The following is a 21,342-nucleotide window of genomic DNA, read 5'->3' as shown; positions in this document are numbered from 1 at the left end:
AGCTAGCTCCAAAGACTTGGAATTCCTTATGCTCAGAGGGCATTTTCCCCATAGTTTTTTATTTGAACTATGACTTGCAATAATAAGGGTAGGAAAAATATCTAAAACAGTATTCTACATTTCTAATGCACAGCTTTTAGTGACTTTAATTCATGTTTATATTATGCTTGCTAGCAGACTGTATGGTTTAAATTGAAAGCAAGATGTATTTAAGATTTGAAAATATGTCTCTCATTAAAGGTACTTAGGGGTACTGTTGTGGGTACAATTAAAATTGCTACTAAACTTACATGTATACTATCATTTGTTTGCTTTATTGTTCATTGATTAAAAGGCTTTTATTAATTCCTGGTAATTTTAAACCTCTGCTGGTGTTTTTTTCTCTTTGTTAAGCATAAGCCAGCTTAGTTAGTCTAATTGTTTAGCCCAAATCATTAATTGTGCATTTAATTATTTTAATAACTTAAAAATTCAGATGGAAAATGTGATGATGGCAATACAAAGCTGCAGTACTAACAGTAACTCCATCAAGGTACATTATTTATACTGTACCTCGTAGTTTTTAGGTGATAGGAAACTTCTTGCGCAGTATGCAACATTGTGTAAAACATATAACTAAAGAGAAATGCGAACAAAATTAAAAGCATTATATCTTTAATCACGTCCCAGGATCCAAGAGTGAGCGTTCAACCTCTTTAAATCAAATTGTAAACTGTTTTATACTACTCTGCTCACCCTAAAGATTATAGAAGGAAGGTACGCAAACAGTTCTTTCATGAGTATTTAGATCTTTATACAATTTTTGTAGGCTTTTAGCTTTCCGTTCAGCTCCAATATTGCAATGCCTTAAATATGCCTAAAATTGGTAGTTCTGCAGCTGAATGTGACATCTTGCTGTCAAAATTGACACTAAGGATGTTAAGGCTGTATTTATTATTTAGTGGTATTATTCCAAATACAGTGTTTAGAAGTGTTCACTGAAAAATAATAAAAAAATAAGATCTTTCTGTATTCATTTGTGAACTATTAATTAACCATTTTTTTCTGGTAATGGAGGAGTGAACTTGGGGAGATATGACAAGGGGTTTCTTTTTGGGAGGATGACTGGAAAGATTAACAATGAAGTAAGTTGGAAATAAAGGTAAAAAAGTACCTTGAGAGACCAGTGAAATGGCAACTACTGTTTTCTGGCCAAAAATACATCATGGAAAAAAAAAAAAATCCCATCATTCAGACAAGCATAATTAAATTAAGGAACTCAGTGGTAACTACATCACCATGCAACCAGGGAAAGCAGACGTGATTTAAAAGGTTAGGGAAGTACTGGAATAATGAGAGCAGAGAAATGACAGTGTTTTGAAGAGGAAAAAGGAGTGAGCTCTTTTGAGAAATGAGGAAAGTGAGATAAAGAAGACCTGGAAAAGAGATAACACAAGCACATAGCAGAATCAGGAACATGTGTAGGATGTTCCTGTGTCGAGATTCTGTGGAGTATGAAAGACCCAGATATAAGCAGTTACGATATAGGTGACTGCAGATGTGTTACGGATATAGAGGAAGATACCTTGGCTTTATTTAAAAACAACAACAAAAAATTTCTTGAAAAAGCTAACAATGTAACAAAGTAGTACAGTTTCTAATAAAGTTGTAATATTTCTCATGAGATAATAGTTTTCCTGTCTTTAAGAGAATTTAAATTGCTATTGGCACACTATACTGTAGTTCTAAATATTATTGTGGAATTCTAAAGGCACAGGTATAGGCATGCTTTGGAAAAGTGTTGTTGCAGTTTTTGTCAAATTCTTGTCTAAAATATTGTAAAATCTGATCTGCAGCTGGTATTTTGAACTCATTTTAGCTTTTAACTTTTCTTTGGAAAAGAACATATAGACTAGTCATTTCATCACTTTTCAGACAATGTCACAAGTAAAAAGGCTTCCGCAGCCTTCAGAACTCTGATAATTATTTTGTATACAAATTCTGGTATTATGACAATTGTATAATTGTTGCCGTCAATATGTTTAAGGAGGTGTAAATGGTAGTGACTTGGCAAAGAATTCTGTTGGTAATTCCTGGAAAGGAAGAAAATATTGCTTACTTGTGTGTCTTTTTTACAGTGCTAAAATTAGGTAAAAATCACTGTAGATACTAAAATGATTGAATAAATCATACTAGTCTAAGGCAACTTTTGTGTAGAGCATAAAGATATATGCTTTTCAGGTGAAAATGCCCTTAATGAATAAGAGTGATGAGACAACCATAGTTTATTGCTTTAAAATTATATCTACAAATATTTGTTCTTACGCTGTTAAGAGAAAAGTATGAACATTTTAAAATGCACAGTTGATCAAAAACTATTTGGTATTACATAGTTAGCAAGGCAGATGAAGGTACTTGATAGATACCTGAGTTTATAGAGTAATACTATGAATATTTGTTCTTCATTTTTACTGAAGTAGTATGTATATTGCTGTTCAAAACTTGACTCGAGTATTTTTCTCCATGGTTGGAAAAATGTACACATGTATAATATAAGCTTGGGTCCTTCTTTTAAATGCATAATATTGTTCATCGAAATAGAAAAAAATCTTTCCTATTAGCTTATTCTTTTTAAGGGGAGGGTTCAATAATGAATGAAAATATTGTCGACTCAAATTTTGTGTGTCAACTTAATGCATCCATTAGTATGTAAAACTATAAGCCTCTTTCACATTTACTGCACTAAACAGTCTAATAATATTCTTTCTATCAGAAGATCTGGTTCATAAATTCCTTTAATAGTCAGTAATCTGCTCTAACTGCTAGGAAATGACTTGCTTGACCTAATTTTACTGTAATTCCAGCCCTACAGTCTGATCCCAGTAGTGTTCTTTTGCAGCTTTTCATTTGCCATGTAAGTGTGATAAAAATGTATTATGTGACCTCAGAAACATTAATCTTTTGTTTATTTTTTTTAAGGCTTTAGCTATGGGAATGATGACAGAATATTATCACTATATCTTTACCACACTGGTAAGTAGCTTATAAAAACATACTGATGACATCTAGCAAAGATGTTACTTTCCTTAATTATATTACCTGACAAAGTGAAAAAGGTCTCTCTGGAATGAAGTGTGAGTACAAGATGTTTTCTCTGTTGAGTTTTCTTACTTTCAGTGAAAACTCATCAGGATGGTTTAATTTTTGTTCAACAGTGTGCCCTGAAAACTGATAGACCGAAAAAAGCAACTGACTCTGTAGCAGTGCAGTTGTTAACTTTCAAGCAGGGTTAAGTATATAATTCAAAATTGATTATTTATATTATGAATTTTGTCCTTTTTCTCTTTTAGCTATTTGTATGTGAAGATTATGACATTTTAAACTTACTCATATATTCCATATTTTTAATCCAACATTTTACAAGGTAATTCTTTGCTGTCATATGATTCCTGAATAATTTGATGTGAATATTAGCAGCATTTTATTTAACAGTCCACATGAGCTTTTTAGGCCCGTGAATTATGCAATATTCTTTGGTGTCTATTGTAAAAGTAACTAAGAAGGAATTTGATTATTCTTGGAACCATCAGATTTAACATTTGCAATAAATGAACATTTAAAATGTGTATGCTCTTACAAAACATAACCAACTTGTATGTGAAGAACTTTTTTGCTGCTCACCACAGCCTAACTAAGAAACAGTTGAAAAGTTGGTGAAATAGTACTCTAGAAACTACAGTTGTGCACATTTCTCTGTTTTCCATTGTGTTCAAATTTGCCTATTTAGATTGCAGTTCATTAAGGTTCTTAAAATACAAGTCATTTCAAGCATGAGACAGATGTGCCTTAGTAAAACCATGCTTGAAACAACCTATGTTAAAAGTCACATAGATGTTTAAGGCCTTACAGAAATGAATCCTTTGTAGTAGGATGGAAAGTTCACCTCAGAATCACAAAACAGAAGCTCATATAAAGTGTAATATGGAAATAGCTTATTGAATAGAAAGCAAAATAATTTGTGAAGTTCATTAGAACTGTAAAAGCAAAATACCCTGCACAAGTACCTGTCTTATTTTGGAAGGGTAAGTTGTTCTATGACTTACGGATTTAGGATTGCATGCAATAGAATTTCTCTCACTAGTCTACCAAAATGGTTTCTCAATGTTTCAAGAGATTTTTTATTTTTTAAATTTTCATTTTGCTAATGTTGAAAATTTTTTCTGTCCATTGGCATTTAATTTTTATTCTTAAAGCTATGTTTAAAAATCAGAATTTTCTATCATTCTTATTTCCTTATTAGAACATTAACTTTTTTTTAGGAGAACAAGTATTACATTGACTTGGAGCTATCAAAGAATAATTTAATGTGCACAAACGATTGATAGATTTTGATTTTTGCAATGTAGCTTTGGAACTTGCATCAGAATTTAGTTGTTTTGATATATTAATTGGTTCTTACCTGACATGGTGAAAGTACTGTCAAATAAATTTTCCAGTCACAGTGTTTACAGTAGTCTTCTGTGTATTCTCCTCTTGATTGATTCGGGTCTAATGCAGTAGCTCATTAATACTCCGACCTGTGTGCATTTATAATATATGCACAATATTGTTGTGTATATTTATTATATTCCAGTGTAAATGTGAATGTGTTTGGATTAAATAATGACATGTGAGGTTCTGACTTCTTTTACAGTAAAAACAGAGAGAATTTTTAAAGGGAAAGATGTCACAGTTCTAGTTATGTTCAACATTTCTTTTGTAATAAAATGTTTTATTTCTTTAGAAAGAGGACATGAGTTAGGTTATTTGTAAATGAATAACTTTTTGACATCTGCATATCTTAGGTATTATATATGGAAAATGGTAATAATTACTAGCTATAATTAAAAATGGCTAGTGATTGATAACTGGTTGATATTTTTGTGGGCTTAGTGATGTTAACAATGAATAATGAATTATATTCTGGTTTTCCGTAGTACAGTATTTAATCTTCTTCAGCTCTAGCTAGTAAACAAAATGGATTCAAGCAACTGTTACACCTAACACTACCATTTCATGGATTTATAATATATGAAACTGCCAGCAAAAAATAAATTAAAAATGAGATGAATGACTAAGTATGAATTATGTGGAGAATTTCTGTGTTCAATGAAAATAAAATTATGTTATAGGACAGTAATATCTTGTGTATAACCTTGATTATGTCACTTAAAAAAATTATTCAAAAAACCAGAAAGTAAACCAAGCAAAAGTTAATTTATAATGCATGTGCCTAGGCCTAGTGAGTCATGACTGTTTTCTTCATCAACTTAATTTTATTTGATTTTTTTTTCCCATGTTCAAAACTTAATCTTAGACCTGAGTTTCCTGAAGTCAAGCACTGGTTCTACATTGTTTCTAAGGATTCTGTCAAAGGATTGGCATAATCTTGAGTTTACTTGCTTGATATAAAACTTGATTTTCTTCTTTTTATTAATTTGTATTTGCCTCTGTGCATGTTGGGGGGCTAAATACACACACACACGTATTAAAAGTACATTAATTGGCAAAGGTTATTCTTGCAAAGATAAATTTCTAATCAAAGATATCTCCATGTTTGGAGGTATGATTGATAGCTGTGAAAAATGCTTTTGGTTAAATTTAAAGCCATGTACATTTCCCCTCTTCCCCCCCAATTTATTGTCTAGAGATCAGCATGTTCAAGCTTCATAGTGAGTGCAGGAGCAAGGAAACTCTTGTTCTGTTTGTTTTATGATTTGAAGTCTGTTCTGGTAAGCCAAAGAAGTAGTGATGAATAATAATATTTTTAGCAATTAATAATGATAGCCTACTCTAGTATGTAAGCCTACTCTAGTATTCAAGCCTAACTGGTAGGGGATAAAGCTCTGCAATTGGACTTAGCATTTCCTAAAAGGCTTTTTTTTTTTAAAAAAAAAAAAAAAAAAAAAAGGCAGTTGAAGCTGTTCTTCTGTGAATCAGATTACTCCCACTATAGGGTCAGCTGAGTTGCATGCTTACAGATATAGGCCCCCAGATAAACAGAGCATACTTCCTAGCACGTATAGTACTGTTACTCCTGCAGATTTCAATACTCTCATCTGGGGAGATGGTCTAACAATTGCAATAGGAATTGCAGTGTATTAGAGAATTTATACCATGGTAATTTTTTTCAGGACCTGTTTGCCTTGGATGTGGAACCCTATCGGTATAGTGGTGTTAATATGACTGGATTCAGAATTCTAAACACGGAAAATACCCAGGTGTCATCTATCATTGAAAAGTGGTCTATGGAGCGATTGCAAGCACCTCCTAAGCCTGATTCAGGTTTGCTGGACGGATTTATGACGGTATGAATATCAGTGTTTAGTTCCTTTTTTTGTATATGTTTGTGAAGCTAAAAAAAACCTTTAACTTTTTATTTCTAACACTAAAATTGTTTAGATTTATGAGACCAAATATTACTGTAAACATGATTCAGGGAGTAATGGTGGTGTTTCTGTTAATATTCTGTAGACTGAATACATGGCCATATTCACTTTCTTTCATAATTACACATACTGTATTTTTTTCCAAATGATAATGCCACATTGTAAATGTCTAATTCATCTAGTCCATATTTCCCTACTTTGTTGGTGAAAATATTGTATGAGATCATGTCAAATCCCGACAAAAATCAAGCTAAAAAACAATTGTCTCTTTCTCTGTTTTCTGTCTTATTCAATTAAGATTCATTCATTAATAATGTGTACTATTTCATTTCTACATATTTTTTTTTATATTATATGAATACTATAAATAACACCTTCTTGGTATCTTTTCCACTTTCTGTGCCTTCACATAAATAGTTGTTCTAGTTGTTTGTTTTTTTTCCTTCCATTGCTATTATTCTCTGGCCTCACTTCAGTTTATGAAAATCACAATTACATTCATATAAATAAACTTGCATTACCAGGTTTTCAGTGAGTTTCTGTTCATTAGTTGGAATTAAATCTAGAATTATAATGTCAGGAAGGGATTTATTTTAAAACATATCCTACATTAGGACTTTAGTTTTCAAACTTGTTGAAAGATCTATTTTTCCACTTTGACCCGGAGCAATTTGTAACATCTTTGCTGACAAAGTTCCACTGCTCTTTAGATGTATTTTATTTTATTTTATTTTAAAAGCCTTTTCATGTTCCATTTGAAAAATAGCAAATTTTGTTTCTTAGTTATGTATCAGTTATCTAGATTGTGTTGATTGAGCCACATAACATAGCTAATCTTTTGAACAATTTTTTTCTACTGGTAAGATTTAGAGATTTTATAGAAATTAGATACTAAATGACAATATTTTAAAAACTTGATTTCCTTTTTGCCTTGTTTTCAGAAAATTACCTTTATTAGAGAAAAATACTTTTTTTCTTCTATTGTTGTACATAGTGTCTTGAACATGATAATTGGAAACATTTGAAATTTAATTTATTTACTGGTTCTGTGTGGTGCACTTTTAAAGTACTGTATGATGAGATCTGTAAAATTACATTGTTCGTTTCTTTAAGTGATTCCAAATAAGCAAACGAACCCCCCAGAATTTTAGAAATGTGTGAAGTATGCATCTAGTTTACATATAGCTGCTGCTTATTATTGTAAGTCATTGTTTCATGCTTCCTTGTTTGCAATAATATTTTCATTCTTTGATTTTTACCTTTTTCAATTTAAAATTTGTAGCAGTTCATCTCACTCATTGTAGTTGTATATTTCATGCATTGATCAAAGATATAATTGATCTCAAACCTTCAGATAGTTACCAAGACCAGTAGAAATAGTTACTTTATCAGAACATAGGGTCATGGTCAATAAAATCATAGAATAATAAATATTGGAATAGAGTTCTCTGGGCCAGTCACATGTTATTCATCTTCTGTGGTGCTGTAAAGAAAGTGCTGTTCTCAGAAAAGCTTCTGGTGTGAGGCAGAAACCTGTTATTGCTAGTATATGACTGTCTAGGACCATACTTTAAACTATTACTTCACCTCAGGATAGAAAAAGATAAAAGTGCATGAAAAATACACTGATTTCTCTTCTGAAACCTTAAGAGCCCTGTCTGTAAATCTAAGTGGAACCAAGTATTCATGCAGTCTGTGATGAATATTTTATGGGGATTCTTTATGTTGATTAAGCATCTAAATGCACTTGGATTACCTGGGTTTTAGATACCTGATATATGCAGATAGAATTTAAAGGATATTTAAAAGCCTAATAATCCTGACAAGTGTTAGGTGCTTACAGAGCTTTTATAATTTGGCCCTTAGATACAGAAAAAACATTCACAGGATGTCAGTTTTACAAGAAATGTCTTTGGAATGTGTAAAGGAAAGTTATGTCATGATATCATTGCACAAAGTTTATCCTGCGCTCAGAATAAAATAAATGGAATAAAATAAGTCATTTTATTGACTTATCAATAAACTTTTTGTGCACCCCCAGCCTACTTGCTGGTGGGGCAGTGTGAGGAGCAGAAAAGGCCTTGACTCTGTGTAAGCACTGCTCAGCCATAACTAAAACAACATCTCTGTATTATCAACAGTGTTTCCAGCACAAATTGAAAACATAGCCTCATACTAGCTCCTGTGAAGAAAATTAACTCTACCCCAGCCAAAACCAGAACAATAACAAAGAAACTAAATCCATTCTATGATTTAGGAGAGTAACTACAGCACAATCGGCTTTGTTCATTCTGTGACTGCAGAAAATCTGTGGAAATGTTGGAAATCATTTGCCATGTTGTGTCAAACTATACATGTTTTCTTTACAGAGACTTCTTGTGATAAAAGGTTTGCTCGTATAAATGTTTATAAGAATCAAATAGATATGATTTCTACCAAAGTCTAAATTAATTGGTGACTTTCAAATAAAACTGTGAATTTAGTTTTAATATGATACGTAGAAGTCCTGAGGAAGTCTCAGTGGTCTACTTTTATTGAAGAGGCTTTTCTACCATGATTCACATACTAATAGATTTCATTTATACTTTTGATGGTTCTTTCACATTTCCTTATTGGTCCGAGAATAATCAAAGTGATGCTTATCCTCATAACATATCAAAAACAACCTAAATGCGTTGCTGTTCAAATATATTTGTATATTTTTCTCTCTGTCATACACTTATGCAGAAATGCATGTGCACACATGGTATAGCTTACTAAGTTACTTAAAAGATTATATTTATTTCTTAAATCTGTAAAGGTCTTTTTTCTGAGTATTCTCAGCAGTCCTGTATTTACTTTGATCATTATTTTTGTATCACCATCCTCTTACTAAACAGATAGAAAGGAATATATAGTGCTTTTAAAAGTAAAGATCACATGGAACTGGCACACGCCATGGCCATTGTTTCTTATAATAAAAGTACAGGAATGTGTTAATTTTGTCACAGGTAATAAGCCATGCCTTTAGAAAATACCAGAAGAAAAGAAAAGTCGAAGACCAATCTATTGCAATACTTTATCTGTCTTACTAGTAGAATTAACTGTATCTAACATTTCTCTATCTTTTTCTCATTGCCTCCTTGTTTCATCTTGTTACCGTTGGGTGAAAAAGTCCCAATGAAATAATGAATAAAATCTTTGCCCATGTTAAAAATCAAAGCTAGGGCTTTTTCAGACTAGAATAAACCTTGTAATGAATTCTCACTTGATCCTGTACTTCCTGACACAATTCAGCAATACATAAAAGTGTCTTTTTTTTTTCTTTGGCTTCTATATATTTCCAAATAAAATCCAAAGTGGCTCTAATCTGTCACAGTCAAGCTGGTAAATGTCTGTTCATTTATACATTTCTGTATTTTTCACCACTTATTTCACTTGTAGCAGTACAAAATGCACAGTTATGAAGGTAGACTGCGGGCAGGGTGGGTTGTTAGCTTTTGAACTTTTGCTCCATCTATGAGAAGCTTAAATATACTGAACATTAAGATAAAAAGCACCAGGTATTGGTTTGGTCAGCTGACAGACTGGATTACCAGGGGTTTATTTATGGCTTAATCATTCTGCTAGAATGTTTAGTTGCCTAGACATCTTTTACAGGGTTATAGAAGCTGGTGCATAAAAGTAAAATGAAAACATCTGCAGAATATTTTTTCCATGCACATTTCTGTCCCAAAGACTAGTTAATTATAATATATGAACACCATTCAAATCAAAAGAGGTTGAATGTCATCACTGAAAGTTTTGAGGTTTGCTCTAAGATAAATATTTGGAGTTGTATGTCACCAAAATGAATGGGTGTTTTTGTATACAAAATGTATGATAGATTCAGGTATGCAAATCTGGTTCTTTTGAGGCAATCTGCCTTGAAAGTATTTCAGCATTGCAGATTGCAATACAGACTGAAACTAGTTTGAAATGGAGCTTTGTGTATAATGATGTTTGTTACTAAACAACTTCTAACTAGATTGAGGATCTTTAAACAATTCTCTGATACATGACTTATTCATTACTATTATTTTTCACTAACTTTATACTGAATTCTGAAATTTGAAAGTGGTTGCTACTTAGCAAGCACTTGAGCAAAATGACCTGGTATTAAAAAAACCCACATTATTTTTCAACCAGAATAAGATTTCCTCTTGAAAAATGAATTTATAATGTAAGTTATAAAAAAAACCCAAACCACGACCAGAAGTAAATAAAAACATGCAATTTATGCAACTTTAGCTTCTATTTTGTAGAAAGTGTAGATTTGCAAGGGTTCATACTGATTCAGCCTGGAGCAAAAATTGCATTTTGGATTTTCCTGCAAGATGGAAAAACTATGACAAATGAATATTTTTGTTAAATTCTAACAGTATTGTCATCTATACTGTATTAATGGAAAGATATCCTGGAAAACAGAGGAGTAACATACTATTTTCAAGATACTTTAGTTTGGTATAATTGACCTCTTATTTTTGAGTCTGTACTAGTAGCACACAGAAAAAAAAACCAAAAAACAAAAAACAAAAAACAAAAAACCAAAAAAACAATCCAAAACCCAAAAAACAAACCCTGAGCATAAATGCACTCCATTTATATATGACAACCATGTTTCAGACCAAGCAAAGTAGAGCATGAATAAAGTTTGAGTTCAGAGTTCTTTTACTCTACAAATATTAATCTTCCAGTTTTCTGTGCCTCAAGTCAAAACTTAGCGTGCATAATTAAGATGACCTAACAAGTTCTGCTGCTTCATTAACGTAAAGTTTTCCTTACTAATTGCTTTTGCCTGTCATCTGATGTAGCTATCTGCTTTCATCTTATATAGAAAAGAGTGTAGTTTTTTCTATTCTGACATATCAATTCTCTTCTTTAATGTACACTTTAGTAGCTCTATATGACAGGTGCAGGGAAGCACTGCGGTACTTGAATGCTATAGCTAAAGTCAATATTAAAGCGTTTCCTCAGAAAAATCATAGTTTGGGTCTGATAAGTTTTGTAGGCTGCTTAGCAGAACGGAGCATCATTTAGTTGTGGACTCTTTCCACTCTTAATTCTCTTGTTTATTTTTTTACTTTTCTTTTTTATTTCTCCTTTCTTTTCTGGACATAGTGTGCTTCTCAAGCCTAGGTGCTCTCCACCATGAAACATAATATTTCTCAGCAAGTGAAAACTAGTTGTAATAAAAATTTAGAGTGATATTAAATACTGAGAGCAAAAATGTAGACATTTGTTGCATACCCAAGATGGGCTTACGGTGCATTTCTGTGTATGAGATTTTAATCTGATTCAAAAAAAGAGATGAGATTTTATGAATAAAGATTTGAAATTTTTAAAATTTAGTGTATAGACTTCCTTGGATAAAAAGAATAGATCCAAAGATATTTTCCTTAAATACACAACTGTAGAAAAGATGCAAAAATCACTAGGAGAAATGCTAATGCCTTTATACATTGTCCTTAATCAAAAGAATATACAAATGCATTTGCTCCACAGAGCTGTCTAGGAAATTAATTTTGCAGCTAGCTGTTTTGAGGGATACAGTAAAAATGCTGAGGTTAAAATTGCTTTGGAATTTGAGAATAGAAACGAAAGACAGAATAATGTTGGATTCATAAGTGTAGATATTTTCCCCTAATTAGCTCTCCATATTTGTACACCCAAAGACTTGGGGGACACATTTATATATTATATTCTTTGTTTGTTCTCTGTTTGCCCTGATTGTAAGAAAACTTCTACTAAGCGACCTCTCAATGTCCAAACCTTATGACTGTCCTGTGAAGGCTAGTTTATCTGAATGTTCACCTTCTTAGCTTTGTGGCTATGTTAGTTTAATATTCTCAGAAGTTTTGTTGAATCCAATGCTAAGACGAAGAATTGCTAAAGAAAAGAATGGTGGAAGGGTGAATATGGACGGACAACAATGGTGTATTTTCACTTGCATTAAATCAATTTGAAAAACCCTAAAACCCTGTAATGAATAGGACCAACGCACTTGGGTCACAACAACCCCACGCAACGCTACAGGCTTGGGGAAGAGTGGCTGGAGAGCTGCCTGGCAGAAAAGGACCTGGGGGTGTTGGTCGACAGCGAGCTGAATATGAGCCAGCAGTGTGCCCAGGTGGCCAAGAAGGCCAATAGCATCCTGGCTTGTATCAGGAATTGTGTGGCCAACAGGACTAGGGAAGTGATTGTCCCCCTGTACTTGGCACTGGTGAGGCCGCACCTCAAGTACTGTGTTCAGTTTTGGGCTTCTCACTACAAGAAGGACATCAAGGTGCTGGAGCGTGTCCAAAGAAGGGCAATGAGGCTGGTGAAGGGTCTAGAGCGCAAGTCTTCTGAGGAGTGGCTGAGGGAGCTGGGGTTGTTTAGTCTGGAGAAGAGGAGGCTGAGGGGAGACCTTATTGCTCTCTACAACTACCTGAAAGGAGGTTGTAGCCAGGTGGGCATCAGTCTCTTCTCCCAAGTAACAAGTGATAGGAGAAGAGGAAATGGCCTCAAGCTGCGCCAGGGGAAGTTTAGGTTGGATATTAGGAAAAACTTCTTCACCGAAAGGGTAGTCAGGCACTGGAACAGGCTGCCCAGGGAAGTGATTGAGTCCCCATCTCTGGAGGTATGTAAAAGACGTGTAGATGTGGTGCTGAGGGACATGGTTTAGTGGTGGACTTGGCAGTGCTAGGTTAACGGTTGGGCCTGATGATCTTAAGTGTCTTTTCCAACCTAAACGATTCTATGATTCTATGAAGGCCATGTTAAATAGCCAGCTGTAATCAGGTTAAAGAGCCCGATAGTCATCAGAGCCCTTTAGCTTACTTTTGCTAAAGCTTTTTTAATCATGTTAAACTAATTTGGTTAAGCTAATACAGTTAGAAAGTATACTTTTTTCCTTTATAAACAAGATTGGAAGAGATTAAGAGGGTAAGGGAAGGCATTGAAATCATGGCACTTGCAGCTTAAGAGCCATCTGAAACTTAAAAAGCTAGAATTAAAAAAAGTGATTCAGTTTTTTATCATGATATAACCAAGGCTTAATGATGTTTTTCATGAAAAAGATAAATAACTCCCATGTCAGATAACTGGACATGAATAATATTGATGTCACTCTCCTACTGCTGTGAAAGACAAATATATTTTTCCCAGGTTCAATACCCTACTCAAAAAAAGAAACCAAAACCAAAACCAAACCCACAAGAATTTTAATCTAGCTGTCTCTGATGCATTTTAATCAAGGTTTAGGTGACCAGCATGAGGCAAGAAAAGGTGTGAATAATAAAAATACAGCAGTGATAAAGGAAGAGATTAGATTTTAACCAAACAGTGTTAAAATTAAGCTCTTAATTACTCACTCGAAATCAGGGAGATGCAAAACTGGAAATATACTCTATTAGCAATACTAGTATTTTATATATTTACTTCAGTTTATTTTTTAATCTAATTTTGTTCTGTACCTCAATTTCTTAGTTTCTTGTTCACTAAAATTCACTTCTTTGCTTTCCTCCCAAAGGAAGCAAAAAAATAATGGTGTTACCCAGGGTTTTATTTCAGCACATTTCTGGAATTTGACTTACTCTATTCATCCTTGATGTCAGGATTTTCAGTGACTGTACAAACTGATATAGATAGTGAGGTTATTACATTGGGTACAAATTCTGCACTGAGATAGAAAGTTCTAAAATTTAATTTTGTTTTACTTGAGGCAAGTAGACTTTTATAGTTAACTTGGGGGTAAAAAAGAATACATTCATTGCAAATATAGTATTTTTAAGCTTGTTCAATTAGTGCTTTAATGAAGTTTAGGTGCTTGTCTAGTGGTGTTAACAGAATCTACAGCTACTTTACATCCTGCTTATTCCTTAGAGTATGCTTTGATTTTTTAAAAAGTAATAAATTATTTCATGCTTGTTTACCTTCTTGATTTGAAATGGTAATCTCTTTAATTTAGCAGTGAAATTATTTTATAGAAGACAAGACTTCCAATTTGTTGAATAACTTGTTACAAATTAGTCATTTAGTTCTGTTAACACTAAAAGGATATTTGTGAAACTGCAATTTCTTATCTCTAGCTAACAATATGGAAATAACAGTTGTATTTGAGATAGCTAGTTAAATAATAATTTAGTAACTGCTAGCAGGCACTGTGACTGGACAGAAGGATTTGATGAGAAAAAGGTGCTGTTAAGATTCCTGAGGGTGAAAAGATCCATAAAAATAAAAAGAAATATTCATTATAGACATACAGCCTCGGATTCTCATTTAGAGCTTCAAAGAGGATAGCTTGTTATGTAGACAGCTTCATAATTATCCCTTTAGTGAAAGGAATTTTCTGGATTTGCTGATGAGATGTGTTTAGTAAAACAGTGTGGCAGCAAATGTGTACTTCAAAGGAAATACTAAACAATTACTTATTACTGCATTACAAGCTAGGAATCTCCCCTAGGCACAGTTAACTTCATGAGTTTAGGGACTGTGCAGGATTTCATGCTGTAAGATGTTTTAGAAATGACATGTCAGCTATTTTGAAAATTAATTGCATTATTAAATATTTGACTCCTATTTGTAGTCTTTCTTGGTATTTTAGGAGACAGGATCTATCAGAAACTTGCGATCCTATCCCGAAGGAAAGATATACGCAAGTGTTGTATAGCATTTAGCAGAAATTGCAGCTTCTCTCCTATGGAAGATTTCATAGAATTCTTCCGGATGTGGTTTGAGGATGTATGCATATATTTATAAATATCGTAAGATTAACATGGATTTATATAATGCTTTCATGTTAGAAGTCTCCTGCTACATCTTTACAAAGTAATAGAGGGAATTCAGTGTAACAGCAAGTAGGGAAATGGCAGAGCTTGTGCAGCCTGCAAAAGCTCCTATGCAGTCTGGAAAACTAGCTGAAGCGTAGGTTGTTTTTTGAAATAGGAACTTAAGTGCCTTCACTCAGGAAACGTGCAATGTCTGCACTGTATGAAATTTAAAGTCTGAGGACTGTAACCCAGTATACCATAATCTGTCAAGGAAGATCGTTTTCTTAGGATATGTATTCTGAAATTCAGTTTAATAGTTTATTTATACACTGCATTTATTGTAACTTTTCAGGAAAAGTGAACCAAAAGGAAGATTACTTTTATTCTGTTTCTTTGCTGTTATGGTTAAAGAATGTTGTCTTTAGGAGCAGCATGATCAATTAAAGCTGGTAATCAGCAGACTGATTTGCAGGAATGAACAACTCTAGCAATTATTATGGCTACACTTGTAGGATGTGGAATGGTGACAGTGTAGCCATGCTAGGTTAAGCAGCAATGTAAATCACCCAATTTGTGGAGAGAAGGGATCATCAATTTATCTCTTATTGTGTGCTCATCAGTTTCTCAGTGGCACTGCCTGTTAGGGATGGTATGTACAAAATGCAGTAGTGAGGTTTAAAAGTATGTTCTGGGTAAAATCCTAGTCCTTTGGAAATCAGTATATGTGTGTAATTTGGCTAACCTTTAGTTTGCTACATGCATGCCAGGCTTAGCTATGGTAATGCAGATGAACTGAGGAGTTGTTTTTTTTTTTTTTTTCCAATGGAGTATTAAATATTACATATTGTAATGGAGTGAAAAAGAGTGAAAATAATATGTAAATATTTGTCTCTGAATATTCAGGTGGTTAATTTGGGCATAGTTTGGTAAGCTCTGTCTGTCTTCATTCATTATATACTTCTGATTTATGAAAAACAAGAATGTGTTATTTCTTTCTGTTACTAATTAATAGTTACTAATTACTAGACTAGTTGACATAGCTGGTAGAAATAAACAAGATTCTGGGCATACCATCCTCTCTGCTAAAGACATGAAGGGGTATGTGCTTGAATGTTTTTCCTTTTTTTTTCCATTTCCAGATGTATATAGATTTGTCTAATAAAAGATATTACTTCTCCCTATAAATCTTTTTTTCTTATCTCCTTAAGCTGCAGGACACTATTTCTAATTTTAAATGGGTTCATATAGTACACGTAGACTTCACGGAGACTTTCATCCAGATCAGATATATAGTTATCGCTTAAATTCACTTTCCTAAGGGATGACTTTGTTTCCTGTCCAGAACATCATGGACTCAATTTTGGTGCTTTCCAGATGCCACAGGATATTGTACCTGGCCTCCACCTGCCCCTTCAGAAAACCATAGGTCTCCTATAAGTCCAAAGTCATGTCTGCCCACCTTCTGTGGATGTTTTGGGTATCCTTGAATATTTCAAATGGTGCTATGTGCCTGCATTTAGGCTGCTTAATCAAACTTCTAACTAGAATTGTAGCAGTGAATATATTTTCCACTTAAACAGTCTAGTGGGAATACAGTTGCCACAAGCACGCATACAGAGCTATTAAATATTGCCTAGGAAAATTCAAGCATCAACCTGAATCAGTATGTGAATACCTTTATGTCAGGCTGGAAACAAAATTAATGTGCTTTAATTATTATATATTTTCTTTGTGAACCTGAGGCTTCTGCTGTCCCAAGCCACATTCAGCACAGGAAATAGGTGAAAAAAAAAACATACTGAATGCACTAAAGAGATTTAAATATCATGATACTGTGAAACAGAGATTTCAGATATTACAGTTTTTATGTTCTACATATTCCCACTTACCAAGGCCTGAGTAGATGTATAGTATGTTAATAGCAGAGATAAGGCTGTATCCTATTTCAGATAATGAGAGGCTATGTAATGCCCTGGAAATAAATATTATTTTTTTAAAAAATTCCTTATTTTGATGCTATAGATTAATTTATTCAAGCCTAGTGGTGAAATACTACTAGCAAAGTATTATTTTGTAAAGGATATTCTGTGCATGTAATTTCTCTCAGTGTTGTTTGTAAAAACAAAATCTCATTTTATCTTTTTTTGTCTTATGTAGCAATGGATGTATTGTTCAAACCATCTGTTTATTGAGATGTTGATTGAGGCCTCAGTTCAACAAAATGTTCAATGTGCTTTCTTGCTGAAAAAGCAATACAAAGCTTATCAGTAGTCTTACTGAAGTCAACTGGACTACTTTGGCTCTTAATGTGAAGTATATAATTTGTTTAAATGGGTCTTCAAAGGTTGCTCGTAAAAAAAAGGGTTTCATGTAACTTATTTTGTTATACTCCTTCATTCTCTTATTTTGAGTGAAGACTGAGAATTTCAAGGTATTTCTGAGCACAGGGGGCAATCCTTTTTCAGTCTTTTCATGAGAAATGACATAGTTCAGAAAATACTATTTTGCAAATTGGGTATGCCTGGTGATATGATTGTTCTCAATGTTGTTTGCATAGAAGATAAACAATATTGGCTTTAGTCTATTTTGGATTTCTTAGCCTTCTATTTGCTTAAAATACAGGACAGTGATTCTAATGTAATTCCAAAGTTTGAGTAAGATTGTAGTTAGAATCCAAATAAAAATAACTCTGTATCTGAAGGAATATTCTTGTCTGCAAGATTGCTGAAAAAAAACTATTTTTTTTTCATTTATTCATTTTCAAACTGAACCCCACCCCCCCTTTTTTGTTACAGTGCTCATCATTGCTGTCATAGTCTCTAGGGTGCTTCACACAGTGTGATTTATGTTAACATGAATGCTGGAAGTAGGAGGTCTTCTAAGCAGGTAGTTTTGCAGTAGTGTATGTCTAGAAATGAAGGCAGGGAACATCAAGCTAGCAGCTGGAGGACTGCTGGCCAGTTATTTCATGAAGCTGCTTTAATAATTTAGAAGGTGATGTCCACAAAATCTCCTGACTGGACTGTCCTGGACTCCTTGGAGAAAACTGGCATACCTGTAGACAACTTTTGGCCAGTGGTGGATTTCATAGAATCATAGGACAGCCCAGGTTGGAAGGGACCTCATAATCTTTTCCAACCTTTCATAGGAAAGGGAGCCAAGATGAGATTATCTTGCACCCTGTCCAATTGTCTTGAAAACCTCCAGTGATGAGAACTCCACCATGTCCCTTGGGAGGTTGTTCCAGTGATTGTTCTCATTGTAAAAAATTTCTTTTATCAAGATGAAACCTCTTCTGGTGTACCTTGTATCCATAGCCCTTTGTCCTCCTTATGTGGCTCCTTGTGAAGAGAAAGCCTCCATCCTCTTTGTAGCTGCCCTTTAAGTACTGGAATACTGCGATGAGGTCCTCCCGAGCCTTGTCTTCGCCAGGGAGGAAAGACCTAGCTCTTTCAGTCTTTCCTTAGAGGGCAGGTTTTCCAACCCTTTGATCATCTTTCTGGTGCTCCTTTGGACCCTCTCCAGTGTGTCTGTGTCTTTTTTGAATTGTGAGGACTGTAATTGGGCAGAGTACTCCAGGTGTGGCCTGACAAGTGCTGAGTAGAGTGGAATGATCACATCTCTATCTCTGTTAGTAATGCCCCTGTGGATGCAGCCCAGGATCTGATTTTCCTTTGTTGCTGCAGCAGCTCACAGGTGACTCATGTTCAGCTTGCTGTCCACCAGGACCCTGAAGTCCCTTTCAGCAAGGCTGCTCCCCAGCCACACAGATCCTAGCCTGTACTGGGCTCTTTGATTATGTCGTCTTTGCACTTGTGTTTGTTAAACTGCATACAGTTCTTGCTAGCCCATCCAGGTCTCTGTGTAAGATAGCTTTCCCTTCTGACATGCCCCCTTACCATGCAGTTTAGTGTCATCGGCAAACTGTTTAGCAATGGGTCTATGTCTTCCCTGTGCTTGTGCTTACTGGTCACATATCTGAAGAACCCTTTCTTTTTGTTCCTGACATTTTTGGCCGATTTCAGTTCTAGTTGAACCTTAGCCTTCCTGACTGCGCCTCTGCATGCCCTAGCAAGGTTCTTATAGTCCTCGATGGGTATTTGGCTGCCTTTCCATAGCTGCTATGCTTCTTTTCTGCTTTTAAGCACACCTAAAAGCTTGTTGTTAAGCCAGGGTGGTCTTTTGTTCTGCCACCTTCGTTTTACTTTGTAGGACATGGATTTTTCTTGTGTTTCCAGGAGGTTGTTCTTGGGTACCTCCCAGCATATGCAAGCTGCTTTGACCTCCATGGATGCTTCCCATGGAATTCCTCACAGTTGGGCTCTGAGCATGTTGAAGTTGGCTCTTATAAAATACAGGTCTTTGTCCTACTACTGGTCTTCATTGTGCTCAGCAGGAGCTTAAGCTGCACAACGTTATGATCACTGTAGCTGAGATTGCCATTGCTAGTTATGTTGTCAAATAAGGCTCCTCAGTTTGTGAGCAGTAAATCTAGCAATGCACTGTTCTTAGTTGGCATGTCCAGCAACTGTAGCAGGAAGCAGTCCTCAATGCATTCCAGGAACCTGATCGATGACTTGCATGATGCAGTGCTGTTTTCCCAACAAATGTCCAGGTAATAGACGTCACTCATGAGGACCAGGTTCTTGTGGTTCATGGTTGTGTGTAGGGGCAGAGGGAATTAACTCAACAACATACTTGCATATTTATAAACTTTAAAGTCTACTGTCAATGCATATACCAACAAAATGTATATAAAATTACATAGAAACCAACTTAATAATGATACTTTGAAGAAGAAAGTGCTGTAACATTTTTTATCCTCTGAGCATTAAGGTTATTTGAGGGTTGATTTGATGTTGGAATTTTTTGTCATTAATAGAATATACCTCTATGAAGCATGATACAGGGGAACATACCTCTGTGATCTTCATGACTTCTGTGTCCCCTGTGGATATTTCTGCTCTGTTTCTGCCTCTGAAGATGCTTTTCATTCTTAAATTTTAATTTTTTGGGCAAAAAAAAACCCCAATATCAAGTGCATAGGAGTATCTGCCATGGAGTTGGATACATTTGTGTTCAACTTCTAGTTGAATATGGAAATGTAAACACTGACATACCACTTTCTGTTTGAAGAGCACGGTCATGCATGTAAGGTCCTCAGCCTTCATTGCATGATCACAAATTGAAAAACTAAAATCTATATTCATGAAAGGAGATGTTTCTCTCTTGGATTGAAAGATTTATAGCAACATCTGGGAGCAATTAGAAAGGCTTCTTTGTTCTTTGGCACAGTTAGGTCTTCATATCTTTGTACAAAGCAAAGATGTGCTTAATGATTTCAATTAGTTAATGCTTAGATTTGCCACAGTTTTGCAATTAACAAGGAAAATAATAACACAAACTTTTTCTTTAAAATTGAATATTCCTCTCCTAATGTTAATACGAGTAGGGTTCTCTATCTTCATTTGCTGGGTTCAGTCCTGAGACAGTATGCTAGATGAAGAACATAAATATACAAAGAAAAATAAATATTCTTTTTATTGAAATTTGTGTCAAGTTGCATCAGAGAGTATTGTCTCTGTGTTTCTTTTAGCGTTGAACATCCTTAGGTTTCTTTGACTTTACTGTTCCACATTTGGCCTATACATTGACTAAATACTTGTCTGAGATAAAGGTCATCGATTAGGAACAGACACCAGCAATATTAGGAAATTGTTTTTAAACAATTTAAAGGGATTTAAATGTGAAGATCTTGAAAGAGTTCTCTTTAAATGAAAAGTAAGTCGTAGGGTCTCAAGCACAGCTGTGTCATATAAAGCAAACTTTTTTTTGGTTTGTTTATAAATTGCAACATAAGGAGCTGGGGTTGGGGGTTGTTCAGCCTGGAGAAGAGAAGGCTGTGGGGAGATCTTATTGCAGCCTTTCAATACTTAAAGGGGGCTTATAAGAAAGATGGGGACAGACTTTTTAGCAGGGCCAATAGCGATAGGACAAGGGGCCCCTTTTAAACTAAAAGAGGGTAGATTCAGACTGGATATAAGGAAGAAATTTTTTACAATGAGGGTAGTGAAACCCTGGAACGGGTTGCCCAGAGAGGTGGTAGGTGCCCCATCCTTGGAAGCATTCAAGGCCAGGCTGGATGGGGCTCTGAGCAACCTGAT

At 34.6% G+C, this 21,342-nt stretch overlaps 1 protein-coding gene across 1 annotated transcript in view; it reads left to right on the top strand.

Moving 5' to 3' along the window:
* The window catches only part of GRIK2 (glutamate ionotropic receptor kainate type subunit 2), a gene marked incomplete at both ends in the record, with an annotated part of 428,838 nt that overhangs the window by 160,518 nt on the left and 246,978 nt on the right, over window positions 1-21,342 (top strand). The window contains 2 exons of the mRNA XM_082305204.1: window positions 2,959-3,012; window positions 6,153-6,326. Of these exons, the coding sequence (XP_082161330.1) occupies window positions 2,959-3,012; window positions 6,153-6,326 (228 nt within the window). The remainder of the gene's footprint in view (window positions 1-2,958; window positions 3,013-6,152; window positions 6,327-21,342) is intronic.

Source organism: Platalea leucorodia, assembly GCF_965183815.1.
Source record: "Platalea leucorodia genome assembly, chromosome: 3".
In the NCBI taxonomy this organism is placed as follows: Eukaryota; Metazoa; Chordata; class Aves; order Pelecaniformes; family Threskiornithidae; genus Platalea; species Platalea leucorodia.
Note: the sequence above shows the minus strand (reverse complement) of the source record. Positions and strands in the feature narration are given on the sequence as shown.